Source organism: Megalops cyprinoides, chromosome 3, assembly GCF_013368585.1.
Source record: "Megalops cyprinoides isolate fMegCyp1 chromosome 3, fMegCyp1.pri, whole genome shotgun sequence".
Lineage (NCBI taxonomy): Eukaryota > Metazoa > Chordata > Actinopteri > Elopiformes > Megalopidae > Megalops > Megalops cyprinoides.
The window spans coordinates 39,721,126-39,740,468 of record NC_050585.1 but is presented as its reverse complement, the minus strand read 5'-3'; the positions used below and the strand labels follow the sequence as shown (position 1 = coordinate 39,740,468).

The window sequence follows — 19,343 nt, the reverse complement described above, 5'->3', positions numbered from 1 at the left end:
AATTTAAGCTGTCTAAAATGAACATCTGTTTCATTAGGAATAGTGTGCTTGTATTACCTGCTATTTATGTGTAGCATTGCAATGTGTCTTGGATTCTGTGATCTTGTGACTGTGATGTATGGTAGCATACTTGGCTTCCCTTGTTCTAGTCAAGTTGCACAAGTTAACTTGTAGGAGGGCTTGAATAGGGTTATGCTCACACTAGGAATGTAGTTAGGATGGTCTGATAATGTTGCTCATTCAACTTCAGTTCTTTTGTGCTGGAGGTTGCGCTAGATAAGAGCATCTGCTAAATGAATGTTATTTAATGTAATGTAATATAATGTGCTTAAGATAAATGTGTAGCGCCTCTAAGGCAGGGACTAAATGTCAGTACAAAACAGAGAAATCCAGTCAGCAGACTCTCTGTGCTGGCAGGTGTTAACAGCTCTCAATTGGTTTGTTTTTGGTGCCCCCTGCAGGTTCAGTACCAGAAGTGCTTGGTGGCCCAGACCCCGCCGCTCAAGCCAAAGATGTGGCGGAGTGGCTCCAAGGTGAGGCGGGCCAACTCCGTGGACAGCTCCTCTTTCCCACCCCGACACCGCGGACACTCCCCACCCAAATTCGGGACATCCAACGTCAAGAAGGGCGTGCTGGCCTTTTTCGAGACGTTCCGAAACAAACAGTCCGTGGTACCCATGCCCTAGCAATCGACTGGTGCCTGGGCAGAATGAGAGGGAGGGACTTACAGAAAGAGAGAGAGAGAAAGAGGCAAAGTTGCATAGCCAGCCTTCCGCATACAAAGTGTAAAAAGTCCAGCATTTATATATTTTGCGTTTGTATTTTTGTTGGGGGTGATCTATATTATTAATTAAAAGCATTGGGTTTCCTCCTCTGCTTTTCAGAGTGTCCCTGTAGGTTGCAATCTGAAAGAGACCTTTCGTGGGCACGGCTTTAATACAAAGTGCTGCACTGTACCATTCCATACCTCTCTCAACACAAGGAAAGGCCTCACACAAATGAACATCTTAGTAGCATTAAAATCCACAAAACAAAAGAAAGGAGGATCATGGTCTTTTTCAGGCCTACAGAGGCATGTGAATGATTCATTGTGCAATAAAATTAATATCCGTAAATCTGAAACCTACAATCATTCATAATTTCGGTTTATGATGCTGAATATTGAACATTAACCCACTCCTTGTGCATGCAGTGTACATTTGTTTTATTACATTTCACAGCAGATTTCTGTGGGTTGTTTTTTTTTTTCAGAAGACGTAAACTCTCTTATAGTGCATTTTCACACTTGCATCTTTTCTGTGTGAGTGCAATGAGCAGAAACTGGGAAACTGGGAAAACCTTGAAATTTATTCCCCAGATCTTGGAAAAGGTGGTTGATTGAGGCCCCCCTGGACAAAGCTGTAAAGTGGAAGTCAAACAGCGGTAAAGAAATAAATGAGGACTTGCAAATGAAAACGTCCATAAATCAGAGTGTTATTAATGTAGGCTCCTAGCATACAACATACAACCGATAGAAGCATTTTACCAAGTGATACTCGAAGTAAGATATGTTCTACCGTTCCCTGTGAACAAAGAGATGAAAACTTGTGTAGCTGTGGAGAAACGCTTTGTAGAAGCAAACTTTTACAAAACGACAGCAATGAAACGGCACTGCTGTTAGAGCCAGTCGTTGCTCTGCCTCATCTATTAAAGGTTTACTGCTGCGCTGTGTGCTTGCTCACCTCTGAAGTGCAAAGCCATGCTGGGATGCTTTACACAGTAATCACATCAGAAAGAAAAAATAAATAAAACAACAGCAGCATGTCTCTTCAAAACTACAGTTAAAAATAACATTAATGGGCAAGCAGTAACATAATCATAAATACATCTGACAAACTGGCATAGTTTGTTATCATTTTTATTAAAACCATCTTTGAATCACCTTATACACAAACTGAATTCAAAATTAAAGGGGTGCGTTTAATAATGTAGATCACAATGCATGTTGGTTTCCCTGACTACGGTGTGGTGCAATGCCATGTGACACTCCCGAGCACCAAAGGGAGTGGGGCTTGAATGATGTCATACACTGTACCATACGTTTAGTAGCACACACTTTATGGAACTGCTCCTCCCACTTATTTGAGAATGATTTTCAATTCATATTTATTATACGATATGTGATCTCAGGTCTGTTTATTAATCAGTAGGTACAACACACAAATGATGAGGATGGAGGAAGAGCAGTGTTTTTATAATGTAGCAACAAAAAGCGCATTAAGCAGAAGTCATTTTAATACTATCATAGATTAGCCATGATGTTTTTTGCTATTTATACAACCAGTGAAAATGTGCATGTACTGTATATTTGCAGTACTTTAGCACAATGAATAGTAGAAAGATGTACTCTAAAGGGAGCTGTTGTTTACTGTAGTTACAGTAATAACACAAAGTTGTGTCAAACTGGATGGCATTTGCAGCCTGTGTTGTAACAGTCAAACAATAAACTGCTTGGAGATGCTCTTCTTCCCACTCATGTCTTTTGTTACATTACATTTTCTTAGCAGAAGCTTTTACCCAGAGCAGCTTGCATTTTAACAGCTGGATATTCACTCAATTAATTTGTCTTCAGTGCCCTGCCCAGGGGTACAAAACCGCCTGAGATTTGAACAAGCAACAATTTGGTGCAATTTACAATGTAGTACTAATCTGAACTTGCTACCCTTCATGTGTGTCAGACAGGAGAGGGGATATTATTTTGGTCACCTCCTTCACACTTTCCTGATAAGCAGTCCACTTCTTTGTCAAAGTGCACTGAGTATAAGAAATGCTCTATAGAAATAAAAATGCATTATTATTATTATTAGCATTATTATTTTCATAAACAGGCAGCCATGCGAAATTCAGAGCAAATTAACACCACGCCAGTGCAAAATGGTTTGCCAATGTGTGCAGTGTATCCACAGACAGCGTACAAAATTACACGGGGTCAACGGGGTCAAGCTGCAAAAGAAACTGTAGTCATCAAACTTTTTAAATGGTGTGTATAAAAAAGGCATCAGAGGAATCAGTCCTTATAAGGAGTGTACAAAATACATTGCAGTGCTCAGTGAAGACATTGCAATGCTTAAACCTAACATCAGCAGAGAGTTGCAGCAATCAGACTATTTATTAGGAGTGTGCAGTATCAACAAAAAGCAGAGCAGTGTTTAATCTTATTGCAAGGAGTATGTGAAATGCCTTCTCATCCACGCACTTTGCAGAGGTCTGATTACAGGGAGTGGTGATCGGAGCGGTCCTTTGTTGCAATTGCCATGGCACTTTGCTCTGTGGGTCCGTCAGACCAGAGAGTATCTTTTGGGAGGATGCAGTGTGTTCACTCTGGAGTTGGAATCCAAATGCGCCAGACTGAATCCCTCCTCTTGTCTGTGGCACTCTGGATTGTTCACACTTGGTGGCAGGTGTAATACAGATCTATCAGTGAGGTGAGCAGGAGAAACCATATCAGAGCATGCGTCAACCCTCAGCAACACTCTCAGCCACACTGTCATTTATCAGGTGTCTGTGAGTTGCTCCGACGACATCACTGGAGTAGCGCCTGTCCTCCAATGACCACCAACTCTGCTGTAGTACATCGCATGAATTTTAGTGCAGCAAATGGCCATTGGCTGCATACAAGTACATCGGAGAACTGGATTCATCTCAACGCTTCTGTGTGAGTGCAGAGCCTGTAATAGAAAGACCTAGAAATATATACATAGAAAGTGCACAACTGGCAATCCCAAAATATGGTTCCAAAAAGGGGAAAAACATAGCAATATCCCGTGGCAGAGAGCAGGGTGATAACCCTGGCATCCTGGTCAAAATTACAAACCTGCTCTTTGAATTTGGCACCCTGCAAACCCCCCTGTTCATCTTACCTTCTTTACAACCCTTGCACACCCAGCTCACCCTGTTCTGTAACAGAGAACTGCACTAGCCTTCTTTGTTAATTAGGTTTGGTAATGAAAATAACGATGATAACAATAACAGAAAACCCACTCAGTGTATGGAGACAGCAGTGCATTAAGCATCTGTGATACCGCATGGTCTGGGCTAAGGCTAATTGGCTGACCTTTCGACCTGTGGGTGCTGGATGAGTCATAACACACCCTGTAGTGATGAGGTCTGGGAAGGCCAGCCTATGCTGTAAAACAACTGCCTCAGTGGCAATGGAAAATAGACCAGCAGGAACAAAGAGTCCAACCGCCAAACTGACCGCATCCCACAATCAACCCTTTTATTGGAAATCTCATTTTCCTTCTCGATCTCAGTGCCATAGCTCACCGCTCAGAAGCTGTGTCTCTCTTCTTAGGACTTCATAGCCCACTGTCTCATACCCGTCATCAGACTCAGGTCCTGAGGAGCCAAATTGACCACATCCCACAATCAACCCTTTTATTGGAAATCTCATTTTCCTTCTCGATCTCAGTGCCATAGCTCACCGCTCAGAAGCTGTGTCTCTCTTCTTAGGACTTCATAGCCCACTGTCTCATACCCGTCATCAGACTCAGGTCCTGAGGAGCAGTGGGACAGGGACAGGGATTTAAAGCTGTAACTATTATAAATTATTACAGCATGAAGGAGAAACTTTGCCGTTTTAACTCTGCCGCTGTATCACCAAGTCAAATTCCTATATACATTGTACATTTGGCGAATAACGCAACTCTGATTCTGATTCTAACCAGACTGTGAATTGAGAGGGTTGAGAAAAAGATTTGTGGCATGGGTAGAATGTGTAGTAATGTGATTGGGAGTGCATGTGTGTGTGTGTGTTCGTGTGTGTGTGTGAGAGTGTGTGTGTGGGGGCATATGTGCATGTGTGCATGCATGTGTGCATGCATGTGAGTGTATTTAAGTGTGTTTGTGTTTAAAGGTCACATCAGTGTAAGTGCTCACCTGGGCTTGTGTCTTGGATAATGTATGCATTGAAGCGTGGAGATATTTCCTCATACAGGTGACTATTGCCTTCCACCTGATGTGCATCAAACTGTGTGTGGATCCTTTCAGAAAAAAAATGACAATTTCAAATATCAAATACCCTCTTCAATAACATGGATTAACATGCAACAAAAGAGGTAAAGTGCCTTTTTTCTTTTCTTATTAACTATGTCCAGTGCCACCTCTAGGCACACTGAAACTAACGGCAAGATTGTGCTGTTAAGTACTTACTAAACTGCTGATGCACTGACACACTTTGAATCCATTGAGTGTATTTTATCAGGCTGACCTTTGCTTGAGACGCAAGTACTTGAGGAAGAGGCACAGAACAGGTCCGAGGAAGATGCAGCCCACGCACGCTATTGTGACGGGAACCGCGAGCGCCAGAGACGGGGGATTGCGAAGGCGGTCCGAGGTTGCGGTTTCAAAGAGTGCCGTTGTTTGACGTACATCAGCTGTGGTGAGATTCGCCTGTTGCGCTGGTAGGTAGAGCAAACACGAAAACAGGAACAGGAAAACCAGGTGCGAGACTTTGACGCTAATAATTGGCTTTTACTGGCAATATTGCAATATAATATTGGCATTACTCTTCATCATAAACCTGTCGGGAGAGCGTTAGAGAATGCTGATGGATGAGTCTGAAAGATGTATTCAAATTAACCACAAAGTAAACCAATAAGTATTGAATAAAACGCTCACCAAGTTTGACTTTGAGGCGCATGGTGCGCGTTGCTTCGATTTTCTGCAGATTATAGATGACACACTGATACAAGCCTTCGTCGCGTGGTCGGACGTCAGTAATGATCAAGTGGAAAGTAATCCGTTTGTATTTACTGGACCTGACGGTGATCCGGTTGGAGCTGCCCGGCTGTTTGACGATCCCCGTGGCGGTGACAAACAGGTCGCAGTGGTCGCTGTCAGAACAGCGGTACCAGGCAGCAGCAGCGTTCAGAGTCTCTCCCACACAAAGAAGCTGGACTGTGCCTCCGGCCTTTGCGTGTATTTGTTCAATGTCTGTGTCATTAAAACACAGAAGGTAGCAGGTTGTGATAGCAGGTTGCTAGGTTGACTTAGTACAGTACGCAGCAAAGCCTAATTTAGATTAGATGTTTATTCAAAATCCATTTTTATTCAAGCACCTCTGGTGTCACCTGGAAATTGAACTTGCAACCTTCTGAACTCAAACAAGTAGCATCTTTGTTGCTATTAAGACTTTTCTTCACAGTAAAATCTGCTGTACTCTACTTAACCTATGACAGCACATGATCCTTGTGTAGGCCTATGACTTAAAATGTATTTTAATTGTAGAAAAAAAACACATATTTTATATAATTGTAGAAAGCAAAAGCTTTTGTAGAAAAAATACACATATTTTATATAATTATCATGCAATTTTATACACTTATTAAACAATTAGTAAACACAATTATTGAAACTTTAGCTTTTATTGTTCAAAATTCACACTAAAACAATACTATAACATAAACTCTATTTATGCTATAATATTGTTTCCTTTCTACATTGTGCTATTTCTGGATGTGTATGCTACTCTAACACTTTGTAAGGTTAAGATGCTAGCCTGCACTTTGTTGAATGGTTTGACCATTGCATTTCCATTTATGATTCAACAGAAAATGAATAAACACAATGATTAAGTACATAAATTAATAAACATTGCGCACGTACCTGGTATAAAGTGGGAGAAAATCTGGGGACACAGTAGAAGGCATATTAAAACAGAATAGCTGGGCATGATTGGATTATTCTAGCTGTAATGTTAATGGTCAAATATGTAAACTAATCTGTAAGAGTAACACGACAACGCCACTGCTGTTCAACATGGTTAGGATATTCCAAACATTTGCAATGCAAATACTCAGCTTGAGCACCAATGAGATTTGAATTTGAATTCGACCCATTAGTACAACCCCTCTGCATCTGTTTTGTGACAGATGTGGTTAACTGTTCTGACCTTTATCTAATACGTCTCAACTCTGTTTCAGCTTTTCCTCTGTAGAATGGCTACTGTGTGTTGGAGTCAATCTAAACTCTGTGAGTAAAGCTTGCTGTTCAAGAATTACATTACTATCATTTGGCAGATTCTCTTATCCAGAGGAACTTACATAGATTACATTTATTACATATGATCCATATATACAGCTGGGTATTTATTGAGGCAATATTTTGGGGGTAAACTACTTTGCCCAAGGGTACAACAGCAGTGCCCCAGCAGGGAATCAAACCCCCACCCTTTTGATTTCCAGCCCTAATCATTACCACTACGCTGCTGCCACACATGCACCCTAAAACATGCACATTATAAGAAAGTCTTACTTTTTACAAAAAAAAGGATGGAGGCATGGCAGGGGATATTCAGAGGGAGTCTTAATGACTTAATGACTGAATGAACTAAACTGAATGAGTCTAATGTGATGTAATGCAGTATAATGTATTGGCTGACATCACTGCACGCATGTACAGGGTAATCATGCACCGGCGTGGCAGGTGCATGTGTTGCTGTGACCTCAGTTTCTACTTTGCATTCACTTCTAAATACAACTTGGTCTGTCACCAATGGACCTGTATGCAGCAGACCCATTTTGATCAGGACCTGCTTTTGCCAGGCAGCAATTGGTTATCCTGGTCAAGATGCACTCCTGTCTATGTTCAGGTAGGAGCCACACCTGTCTTGGCTCTTGTATAAATTGTTTTACTGCTGTGCTGTTTGTGTGTTTAAAAAGTTATGATGCATCGGTCATGAATATGTGAGCATAGGATTTCTTGCAAATATAAAAAGTGTTTTTGTCCTTCAGTAACATGCATTTATGTGTCTATTCTGAGCAACCTGTGCTGCTCCCCAATACTCAGTTTTATCCTCCACTAATCAGCTTGTTCACCATTGGCCAGCCCCTCTGTCTGTCTCCTCCTCTTCCCCATGGCAACAACCATGCTTCTTCCCACCTCTGGTCTCCCAGTGGCATACAGTAAGTAACTATTTGCCCCCCTCTGAAGAGCAAAGTCACTTCAGCACCACCTCTACCTCCATTTTGCCATTTTCTGGAGAACTACCTTCTTGAAAGTTGAACCTGGTTCCCCTTGTTCTCGCCGCTCAGCCCGTGTGATCAGACGGCACGCTTTACTTTGAAATTTCCATTAAAAAAGAATGGTTGCGGCATTGGCAGTCTTACATTACATTGCATTATTGTCATTTAGCAGATGCTCTCATGCAGAGTGGCTTACATAGAGTAGGTCACTATTTTTTCCATTTAGATGGATATTTACAGAGGTAATTGTAGGTTTATACTTAGGTTTAAGTATCTTTTCCAAGGGTACAATAGTAATAGAACCAGCAACCTTTTGGTTATAAGCCTTGCTCCTTTCCACTACGCCAGACTGCTTTTCCCCTTATTAGTTGAATTGTTCTGTAATGATAGTGAACATATATTGTGGCTGATTGCACTGATATTCAAAAATGTACTATAAGTTGTTGTCTATACTGTTATCTATCAAATCACAAAAAAAGAAACAGACAAAGATCAACACCAAAGGGGAGAACATATCCAGACAAATACAATGGGTCTTTGTGGGCAGTTGAGATGTGGGTGTAATTTTTTTCCACTGGAGAGGTACAGCGTAGCTGTCACTTCCTATAAACAATGCACAGAAAAGCATGGGTTTCGTTATTTGTGCTTGACATTTTAATGATGGTAAACCAGAACAAAAGCAAATGCATACTCTAGTATTTTTGAGCCCTTTTCTGTTTTTACTGAAAGACAGGAAGTGTTCACATATGCCGATTTGCATTGGAGAGAACCTTGTTCCTCTGCCTTTGGACTACGCAGCATATACAAGAGGAGTTCACTTTGATGAGTAAGCAGGACGAAAAGCAGATTTCATGAATAAAAAACTATATATCTAAAAAGTCTACACACCGCTTCAAATTTTCTTGTTTTTTTTTTCTTTTTTACTGTTTTTTGCTGACGCCTGAAATGAAAACCCACTAATTTTTTTCCTACTTTAGTAATATTTCTAAATTCTTACAAACAGAACTAATAATGGTTTAATGCCAACCATATATATTTATTTGAAAATCATTCTATATGTAAGCCAGTCAATGTTTACGTTTTATGATAAATTTGTATTATTATTATAGTTGTTGTGCTATAGAAATATACGTTTATTTAATCATGCAAATATTAAGCATTGTGACCGCGTCATGGTGCGTCAGTTCAACAATGACAAGACATGGGCAACAATGAGTCGAAAATTAAAACAACAAACTAAAACTAAGACTTCTGATGTTCTTTGTCCCCTTTTCAGATTTTTGGCAATTTATACTGGCTATGACCATGTTTATTCTCACTCCTGAGACCCTCTGGTCTTCACCATCCTCAAGAATGGACCTTCAATACCCATTGTTCATTTTATAAGATATGAACAAGCTATATATTAATTATGGTTTGAGAATGGACCAATGGAGGCTGGTGTCTTGGAGAAAGTTTGTTGGATCACAGGGGTCTAACTGAAAATAAATACTAATTCTGCACCCCATCCATTTAAGCACTGAAAAGGTGAATGTACTGTAATACCTAATCTTCCCTGAGTCTGATCAGATGAGGAAAGGTGGAAATGAATTTGCAATTCGTTGATTAGCTTTTGCAAGCATCTGTACTTAAATAAGAAAAGACTTGGCAGGTTTTTATTCTTGTCAATTGGGCGATCTGGGAATCCATCCAAAAATGATCTAATTTTGCACTATTTACTCTGTGCCACTGAAAATTTGGACCCGAATGTCCGTGGAGATCACGTGCCATGATGTGACCGCAAGGTGTTCGCCTTTAATAAGTAAATCCTTTTGCCGATATCTTTGCTCTTCTGACAAATCAGACGGGTAAAGGAAATAATCAACTCAAAAATTGTCTAACAACCGTTTACCTGACATCGTAAGACACTAGCTGCAACCGGAAAATCGTCACAGGAAAGTAAAAACAAGCCGCCCATCAGCGCACGTGTCCCGGAAATGGGAAGGTTGTGATTTGGCAGAAATCGCAATGGAAGAGCTGTACGTTAAACCAGGTAAATGTGTGTCAAACATGTAGATTTGTCCAAATAAAGCAGTTATAGGATATTTTCTGACATCGTATTATAACTCTGTATGTAGTCACCATAAGACCCCGTGAAATACCAGGTTGTTTAGCTGGATCACTAGTTGATTTGCTGGGGACATGTAGTCTAGCTGGCGAGATAACTGCAAATGTTTTGAAAAGCGATAGCGTTAGAAGGCTAATTTGATATGGTTTCTTCCGAGAGTGGTTAACTAGCCATCTAGCTATTTTAAAGTAAGTCCTGTAAACTGGCGACCAGTATTTTCATGGAGTTAGCTCGCTAAGTACTCAAGTCGCGTTTGAATGCAGACATTAGCTTTTGTTAGCCTAGCTCGCTCAGACACTTTGGCTTTGATATGAAATTTCCCTTAGCTAAAGAGCTGGTCGGATAAGTCATTTAGTGGGCGATTCTTACTCAAAAGTAATTTATAGTACACTATATCTCCTGAAGCTAGCTTGCAGCCCACGATTTGGGGTTGCTCGACTTAACGAGCAGGAATTAAATGCTGATGGTTGGCGAGCTAACCAGGTAGCCAGCTAATGTTTCCCTGAAAGTTTAAATCAAACAGATTAGTTTATCAGACATGTCTGATCTTGAAATAAAAATATGGTTTAGTTATAACAACCCGAGTCTCATAACTTCTGGCAGGATAGTATAGTTCAGCTTTTACAATTTGAAACATTGACTGTTCGCAGTGTAAAACTCTGAAGGGGTGTGTGTAAGTTGTATACATTTAGCAAAGACATGGACATCACACAAAACCCCCTGTCCGTCTCCAAAGACCGTCTGGATGGGCCTTTTGTATGGCCGACAACAGAACGAGTTTGTATGAGACATATTTTCTTATTGCTCATTTCTCTAGCCACATTATAATCGTGCAGAGTCGTTTTCAATAGTTGGGCTGGCTAGCTATAATGTTAGGAAGCGTATCCTGGCTACTCGGCCTGAAACGTTTTCACTTGGACTGGGAGTACGTTATAGCTGATAATAAAATTAGATTCTTTGGGGTGCCAACGTCGTACTATTGGCAGGAACATAGACTTGTTCACACTCAGTCGTAGGTAACCAGGAGCGGTTATAGCTGATAATAAAATTTGATTCTTTGAGGTGCCAACGTCGTACTCTTGGCAGGGAAATAGACGTGTTCACACTCAATCGTAGGTAACCAGGAGCGGGGCTGGAACGACCCTCCTCAGTTCTCCTACGGCTTGCAGACGGCGCAGGGGGGACCGAAACGGAACCTTCTCAATAAAAGAGTGGCCCCACCGCAGTCGCATGGGTCACAAAGTAAGTTAAATGTACACATCTTTTCCTTAAAGTTAATGCACATGTTTCATTATGATTATATATTGCGCGTTGATAACGTATCGTAGCATTTTGTATGTGGCTTGATCGTTTCAGAAGGGGGGTTATTGTCCCAAGATGATCAGTCACATTATTCTGTCTTTTCTATCAGTATTGTTGCAATCCTATTAACCTGCATTAGCTGAGGCACCATTTGCTCTTTGTGTGATCATTACAGTACAACTGTATGTTTACATATTTTATTTTGTCTCCTATTGGGGGACTTTTTGTGAATGTCATAGGATGTCTGAGGTAATTTTCTGAGCCCAGCACTATTCCAGAAGGGGTAGACTATAGTGCAATAGTTCAAAATAGATAGAACTGAATAAGTTGCAAGCACATGCAGGCTCTTTGTTTTAAAATATGCCACCCTCATTCCAGGATATTCTCTTCTCAGGTCCTAGCCCTGTTGGGGCTCCTCCCCCAACAATTCATTCAACCCCACCCCTCAACCCATTAGCCCCACCTCCATGTGGAATGACCCCACCCACATGTGGGATGAACACACCCCCAAGGCCGTGTCCCATAACAGAACAGACAAACTCTCCCGCTGTCCAATCAGAGAGCGAGCCTAATGTCGATGACATCATTGCGATCCTCAGCTGGGCATTGGAAGCTTGTAGACAGACTGTAAAGGTAAGAATCTGATGTAAAAGGGTAATACGTTTATTGTTCTTGTTTTGGCACATTGAGCAAGTTGTATTGCTGTACGTCATTTGTTTGGGTGGCAGCCATCCCTTTTGTGGGTAGTGAACAGTGCATGTGCTTTTAAACCTTTAACCTAGTGGTACAGTTGGAAGTTTCCTTGAGCAATTGAGGTGGCTGACATGTACAGCAAGTGCTGGGTTTAGCAACATTTTCTCAGCTCAAATTTTAAATCAAATTTTTGTTTCTTTTTATAAGCTAAGCTTTTTTCCAAAGGAAATTTCTAATAATAAGTGGTACCTTGGATTATGTCCTACAGAAGCAAGTTTGTGACGATGTCGAAAGGCGGCTGAAGCTGTTTGAGGAGATGTGGAGGACTGCAAAACTGACCCTCCCTGTTAAAAGAAGAGTGAACGTGCTGGCTCAAGGTTTGAGAGTCTTCCTGTGCATGGGGTGCTGTTTTTAATTGCACAGACAGAGGATAAAACTCCAGTCTTTCCCCAAAGCATTTTGTGCATTTTATGAAATTACGCATTCATGAACCTCTCACATGAAGGTAACCTATTTCCTGTGCCCCCCCCCCCCCAGCTCTCTGATTGGTCAGTGGGAATGTCTGTTTGTTGCACCATGAGACAAGGTCACCAAGGGTTTTTGCGTCCATGGAAGATGTTGTTCTGTAGTGTGTTCTATAATTATGACGTCAGTAATAAACAATGGTTAATGCACAGTGGGGAGTCGTGGGTGTGTTGTGTGCACCACCTTGTGATTGGTTTTCCTTGCTGCTCTCATTTGACAGAGATGAAACACAGGAACTGGGAGCGAGCAGACGAGGTTCACCGGGCGCTCATGGTGGACCATGTCAACGAGGTCAGCCAGTGGATGGTGGGGGTCAAGCGTCTCATCGCTGAGGCCCGGAGTTTGGACCCAGAGCTCCTGAGCACCAAGGAGGCGGATCAGAACCAGGGATCAGCCGCTGAAGAGGCGGGTCAGAGCCAGGGTTTGGCCACTGAGGAGGCGGGTCAGAACCAGGAATTGGCTGACAGCGACAGCACTGCCACTCAGTAGCCTTTTACCAATCTTTCTGACCTGGATAAGTGGATTCTGTTTTGGCTTTATGCAGTTCTGGTTCGATGTGGGTTCCATGCACCCTAATTTCTGAAACTCAGCAGTTGACTGTCTCTCTCTCTCTCTGTGGGATTAGAGGTAGATGCAGTTTTGGACTGAGGGAGGTGCAGGGCGATGTGGAATCTGCTACTTTACCATAGTTTTAACCTCTCTGTGGGATGATACAATTCCAGTTGAACTGTACGCCTGTGTTTTCATTTTATTATGATCTTCTATTGGCATCTGATTCTGAATCAGTTGCTAGTAGTTTAAGTGGGTAACCAATCAGGATAAAGATGGAAGACGAACTCCTTGTTAAAGAATTTTTCACATTAACTTGTGTTATCTGGATTTCTAAGCTGATTTCCTACCCAGCAACCCCTGGACGTCACATACTGCAAACCTCACTGTGGAAGAGATGTGGGAGAGTGGGACTGTTAGAACCCAGAGGGAGTGACTGGTTTTAACCAATCACAATGTTTCGGTTGGTTCCATTTCTGCTTACATGAAGACATTGTCAGGGAATCGTGATTGCAAGGATCAAGTGATCAAACAGTACAATTTTTTTGCTTTGTTTTTTTGGGGGGTTGGGAATTTATTAGTTAAAGTGTTTAAATCACTGATCATTCCTGTTTTTTTTCTGGTACACACAGAATATCCTTTAGCATACTGCAACATGTTCAGTCCAGGTAAAGCCATAGCATGAAACCATGAAAAAGTGGTTTGGAAGCCTTTGCTGAGAGTAGTGTCATGCATCTTCTCTTCAGGTAGTGGGGGCAGGCTGTGCCATGCTGACCAGTCTAGCAGCCCGTCGTAGAATCTGTTTATTTTTACAGATTTTTATGATCTCCTCAGATTTTTGGCATGCTGAGTTCAGGAAAGATTTATTTTTAACTTGACAGACATCTGTAGCATGTAGTTTGACTCTCAGTCACTTTGGAGAAAGAACTCGCATTTGAGAGGTTGCCATGCAAGGGGTTAACTGGTTTTAAAACTGAGACCACCTCATCGTGAAGGGGACACTCATGTATGGAAAATTCTGAACTCAGCCTGCTGAATTTTGCCATGATGAATTTTGGTAAAAACCCTGTGGTGAATTCATCTGGGAATTTCTGAGACTGATAGAGAGCCAGATTGTATGCCTGGCACAGAATGACCCTGGTGTTTCCTGGTTTATGCATTAAAAACAAAGTTTACACTTTTTACCTCTTGATGATGAAAAAAGGGACAACAGCTGTTGTTGCAGAAGTAATCATGGGAAGTTGAGAATCTGAAAGAAGATTCTGGTATGACTCAGATATTAACAAGCTTTTTATTGTGTAGTTGGCAAATGCTAATTTTGTTATAAACATTTTAAAAAAGACCGATGATGTTAGTCATGCACATCATGGTTAAACTAAACAGGAATTTGCTTACCTAAATAAAAAGTCCAATGATTTGGTTTAGCCATGTCAGTTAGCATTATCATTCTGATGTATTGGGAAATGGCTGTTAACAAGGCACATTCTATATAACACACATTTTCTACTGCTTTAAAGTTGTTTAAAGTTAACGACTGTTCTTCATGTGATTGATCCTTTTTAACGATTTGCAACTGTATGTAATATTTTTTCCTGACTGTAAGAGGAGGGTAAGGAGCTCACCAGAAAAGACCCTGACTTGTCACTTTAACCCTTATTCCTAGTCCCTCAGGCTTTGAAACTCACCAAGACCATAAATTTGGATTTATGCATCAAATAAATCAAATTCTGCTTTATGTTGATAGCATTTTTTTATTTTTACATCTCAGTATACATACATACCAGGGTTTCAGCTAGGATTTTTTGTTGACAGTCCGGTGTCCAGAAAGAATTTATTTTACTGGACAAAACTGGACCAGCAAGTTTTTAATTTATCGGTTTTTTATAAATTTTACCAGGCAAAAGCCGGTAATTACCAGCTAACGGAAACCCTGGTATGTACCTATGGGGAAAACCAGACTGGTTTGGAGTTGGGCATATTTTGTTGTACTTTGAATCCTAATTCTTTTTGAATAAAATACAGCTGTTTAATTTCAGCTGAAATCGAATAAAAAAGAACAAAGCGAGCTGTAGGTCCACCTGAGCTGTCTGTGTGGTCTTACAGAAATACATTATAAACGTGCAGCTAACCATTCACACAAATCATTTAAAGGGCACTCAGATGTTTTGCAGATATCATGATATTGTTTTAGTAATGTGTTAGTGAGCTGATGGGTGCGTGAGTAGGGATATCTCATCAGTCATCTTTTTCAGTGTTAGTGTCAGGCCAATCAGAACTGGGATGGAGGTGGCACATGCCTGGTTGCTTGCATCACGCATCACTCACCCCTCGGTCGGGGTAGGCCAGTGGCATAAGGGTGTGATTCCACATGTGTCCAGATGTTTCTGTGGCAGGGGAGTGTCAGTGTTGAACACGGTTTGGGGAATGTCTCCTGTGTCTGCTGCATCATTTTTCCCCAGGGCAGTGGGGTGGTGGTCAAAGCGAAAGGATGACTCTTGACGAATCCGAGAAAACCCCCAGATTGCGACATGGAGGGAAGGCGGGTGGTGAAAGTTATGATTAGGCTTCCGACCGCACCAGACATCCACACCACGGTGAGGGCTTCATGACTAACCTAAACGGATCATGGGCATGCAGTTACCAAAACCACCTGTAGAGAGCGCCTGGGGTCCAGTGCGTAACACCAGCTGCGTTTCTCCCATATCATCAGGGTTGAGCCACCTCCTAGCTCTGTTCAGACAAGTTAGCGCTTCTCCATCTCACCTTTAAACAGTTTTAAATTTAAGCAACTAATCTTTTTAGAACCTCTTTGCATTCCATCTCATTTGCTCATCTGTGAGCATGCTTGCTTGTCTTTGTGGGTGTATGAGTCTTTGCATGCATTTATTTGGGTGTGTGTGTGTGTGTATGTGCGTGCGCGCATTTCGCTCAGTATGGTGTAATAGTCTAGTATAGTTTCGTGTCTGTCTGTGTCACTGGGCAGTCATGTTTCTGTATGGGTGTTTCTATAAGTGGGGGTATAGTCCCATAGCATAGTTTAGTGTCTGTCTTTCTGTGTCAGTGGCCTGTTGTATTTATATTATGTGAGTGATTGTATCTGTTCTGTCAGGCCTGCTGTCAGTGCTGAGTGTCCTGCAGTTTAATGGAAGAACAGCCATGCTGCTAGCTAGTCCCTGTCTCTCACCTTTCACCTGAGCACCCGTCAGAGCCCTGCGGTGTTTCAGGGACATCCACCTGGCTAAAGCGCTGCATTCCCCACAGACATGCCCCTACCTGAGACCACATACGTACCGCCTGGCACCACGGTGACGCACTGCGTAGGGTAACGCCATGTTTCACATTAAGAGCACACAGCAGCAGCGTAGTAATTATGTGATCTAAAGGTGTCAGCTTCAGCTCCTGGGTGGGGTGCTCCCTAAAACCATAGAGTCAGAGCCCAGGGGAGTCCTGAGTCACAGGCACCCAGCCACCAGTACAGAGTTGCTTGGTGTGAGCTGAGTCTGGCCGTTTTGTGAGTTTTCTAATTTCTCCTGAAGGTAATGCTAAAACTGCAATTCAGTAATTCACTTAAATCATGATTTGCATTATCTTTTGCTTACAAATATGTGTTACATTTATATTCCAACGAGTAATGTGTGTTTCCCCTTTTTCCCCAATGTAATTACGTCACTGTACAGCCAATCACTGATCACTGTGTAGTCAGTCAGTGGCTACGCTAGTGTTAATCTCGGGCCAGTCTTTTTTGCATGCGGAAAGGTAATTATGTTAAAATATACAATTTAATGCATGACAGATTTGAAATACACAGAATATTGTAGAACAACAGGTATTCATGCCTATATATAAAACCGATTGCATAAAATTGCATATATGAAAGCGGCTATATTTTTTGTTATACATACAAAAAAGAGACATTCTGATATTGATTAAAATATACGTTTCCCATATTTTGGACCTCATATTTTTAACATGTGACTGAAAACTGCACAGATTCAAGTCATCAGTCAATTTGGCAAAATCTTGGAAGTACTGTCTCAACAAAACATACTCTCATCGCTCTAAAGGTAATAACAAAGGAGATGATTCAACCCCGTTCTTGTATATGCATCTCAGAGTGTGCTCACTCTTTAATTCAGCAGCCCCTCTTTCCTGTGTCTGCTGTTAGAAGAGCAGTTGACTTTGATCGTTCAAAGAGCCCCTAATTGACGGAGTAAGGCTAATAGCAGGAAAGCCTGATTGTTATTTGCTTAAGAGATGCCCTTATCCAGAGCAGCTAACATTTTTACATGTCTGTTTAAACAGCTGGATATCTTTACTGAGGCAATTTGGATTAAGTATCTTACTCAAGGTTACACCATCTCTGCCCTGCCTGGGGAATTTAGATTGCAACCTTCTGGTTACAATTCCAGAACGTTTCCACACGTTCCACTCTGCTCTCAGACTCAGACAGGTCCCTGGTCACACAGAAGCATGTAGGTGACTAAAAGACTGTCCTTTGCCTGGCCCTGTGGAAAAGTTTACATTGTCGTCAGTATCTTTCTGTGAAATTCGCTAAGTGCGAACCGCCGAAACCCACACACTCAGCTGTGTTTGTCATCTTTAAAGTGAGAGATTTGGAACGAGTGAAGATAAAAGGGATTAATTTGAAGCCCTATCAAAATGACAATTCACCCACCCCTCCCCAGCCGGGAGAGGGGTGGAGGGGACTCTCTGGCTCTCGGGCTGTCCTTATCTGAACTCCCCTGACACCGGTTCACATGGACCAGGCTGCCATGGCTCTCAGAGGCTGCCGCCGTAATCGTCCCGCGATCTGAGGTGTGGGCCCCGAGCGGGCGGGACCGTTTGGGCTGGCGCCAGAGTTGCGGCCGCCGCTGATCCAGCTCACAATTACAACAAAACAATGAGAATGCACTGCCACACCTCTTTCTCGCTAACGCGCTGTCTGATGCAAGACTTCCTCAGCAGATACGTGGCACCCGGCAGGGTCACAACACCGCACTTCTCCCGCTCCGGGCACTCCATTAAATAAACTTATAAAACCTTCCTTCAAATCCTTTCTCTTGTGTCTTTTTGAGAGTGCTAAACCGCGGTGCGTCAGCGCAGTCAGCTGTGATTACACCGTGTGGAGTGCAGAGGCGTGTCCTCAGGGCGTGTCCCCTTTCATTCTTTCGGAGTGGGTAATCCGCCCACTGCTACGACGTGACGGACATTGTGCTAAAGGTAGGGCGAGAGTCTGGTCTAATCCGGATTAGGCCCGTACGGAAGTCACATTTCATAGGTGAAGAGAAAAAACAAGCAAGAGGAACCTGTGAGATGGAGGAAACATCCTGTGGCCTTGCTGATCTCTGAGCATTTAGGGCACGTGTACGGGCATGCTGCTGGTGGGAAAATTCTTGCGTAATCAAAGCACGAGTTGAGCCAGATTCCAGAGCCATCCTCTGCAGATTTGATATCTGAGTGGTTGGCCTCGTCTCGCTGTTACATCGGATGTTTTCTGATAAACCGAATGTGGGAATGCCACGCCCATTTTGGAACGGTTAGGCACCTTACTGGTTCCTCCAAAGTAAAGCCAGCAGGGAAGGAGAGAAGCAGGTTGCTGTATCTTGCATTTAAGTGGAAGATGCCAGTATCGCAAGGTAACACTGATACCATATCCCACAACCACCATGAATCATGTGTCCTAATATCAGGCTGCTAGCTCAATGAAGCAAAGATACAATTCAGGACAAACAAACAGATTTAGGGAATTTCTGTTGTATACTGATTTAGCGTCAATAAAGTGCAATATCATTATTAAAGGGGAACCACATCCGATGTGACCTTTTTTCGTGTTTCTTACCTTGCACTGTACTTGGCACAAGATGTCCCACTGGCTTCCCAATGCCTACTCAGACAGCATGAGCTTACTGCATTTCCCTACTCCAGGAGGAGAACAGTTAGGATGTTCTTGATCTTATTACAAAAACAGGAAATAACATCAGATCGTTTTATTGCTTAGTATATCACCCAGTCATATTTCTATGCGCGTGTCTGTGGAAGTGTGGTGTGGTCCCATTACGTAGTTTAGTCTCTGTCTGTCTGTGTCAGTAACCGGGCATATTTATCTTGTCCGAGTAATTATGGCTGATTGAATTGTCTGTTAATTACCTGCTCAGCAGACATCC

General features: G+C 42.2%; 2 protein-coding genes across 4 annotated transcripts in view; both read left to right on the top strand.

Moving 5' to 3' along the window:
* The window catches only part of LOC118775367 (amyloid-beta A4 precursor protein-binding family B member 3-like), a 21,282-nt gene extending 18,771 nt beyond the window's left edge, over positions 1-2,511 (top strand). For both annotated transcript variants that reach the window (XM_036525256.1, XM_036525255.1), the window contains one exon: positions 462-2,511. In XM_036525256.1, the coding sequence (XP_036381149.1) occupies positions 462-686 (225 nt within the window). In that variant the 3' untranslated portion in view covers positions 687-2,511. The remainder of the gene's footprint in view (positions 1-461) is intronic.
* A 7,465-nt stretch (positions 2,512-9,976) lies between these two features.
* Positions 9,977-15,065, top strand: sra1 (steroid receptor RNA activator 1). 2 transcript variants are annotated; one of them, XM_036524706.1, is made up of 5 exons: positions 9,977-10,035; positions 11,227-11,352; positions 11,870-12,045; positions 12,374-12,482; positions 12,851-15,065. In XM_036524706.1, the coding sequence occupies exons 1-5, from the start codon at positions 10,011-10,013 to the stop codon at positions 13,117-13,119; spliced, it is 705 nt and encodes a 234-aa protein (XP_036380599.1). In that variant the 5' UTR covers positions 9,977-10,010; the 3' UTR covers positions 13,120-15,065. The 2 variants fall into 2 exon arrangements, with proteins under 2 accessions (XP_036380599.1, XP_036380598.1); XM_036524705.1 differs by having other exon boundaries at positions 11,807-12,045.
* The last annotated feature ends 4,278 nt before the right edge of the window (positions 15,066-19,343 follow it).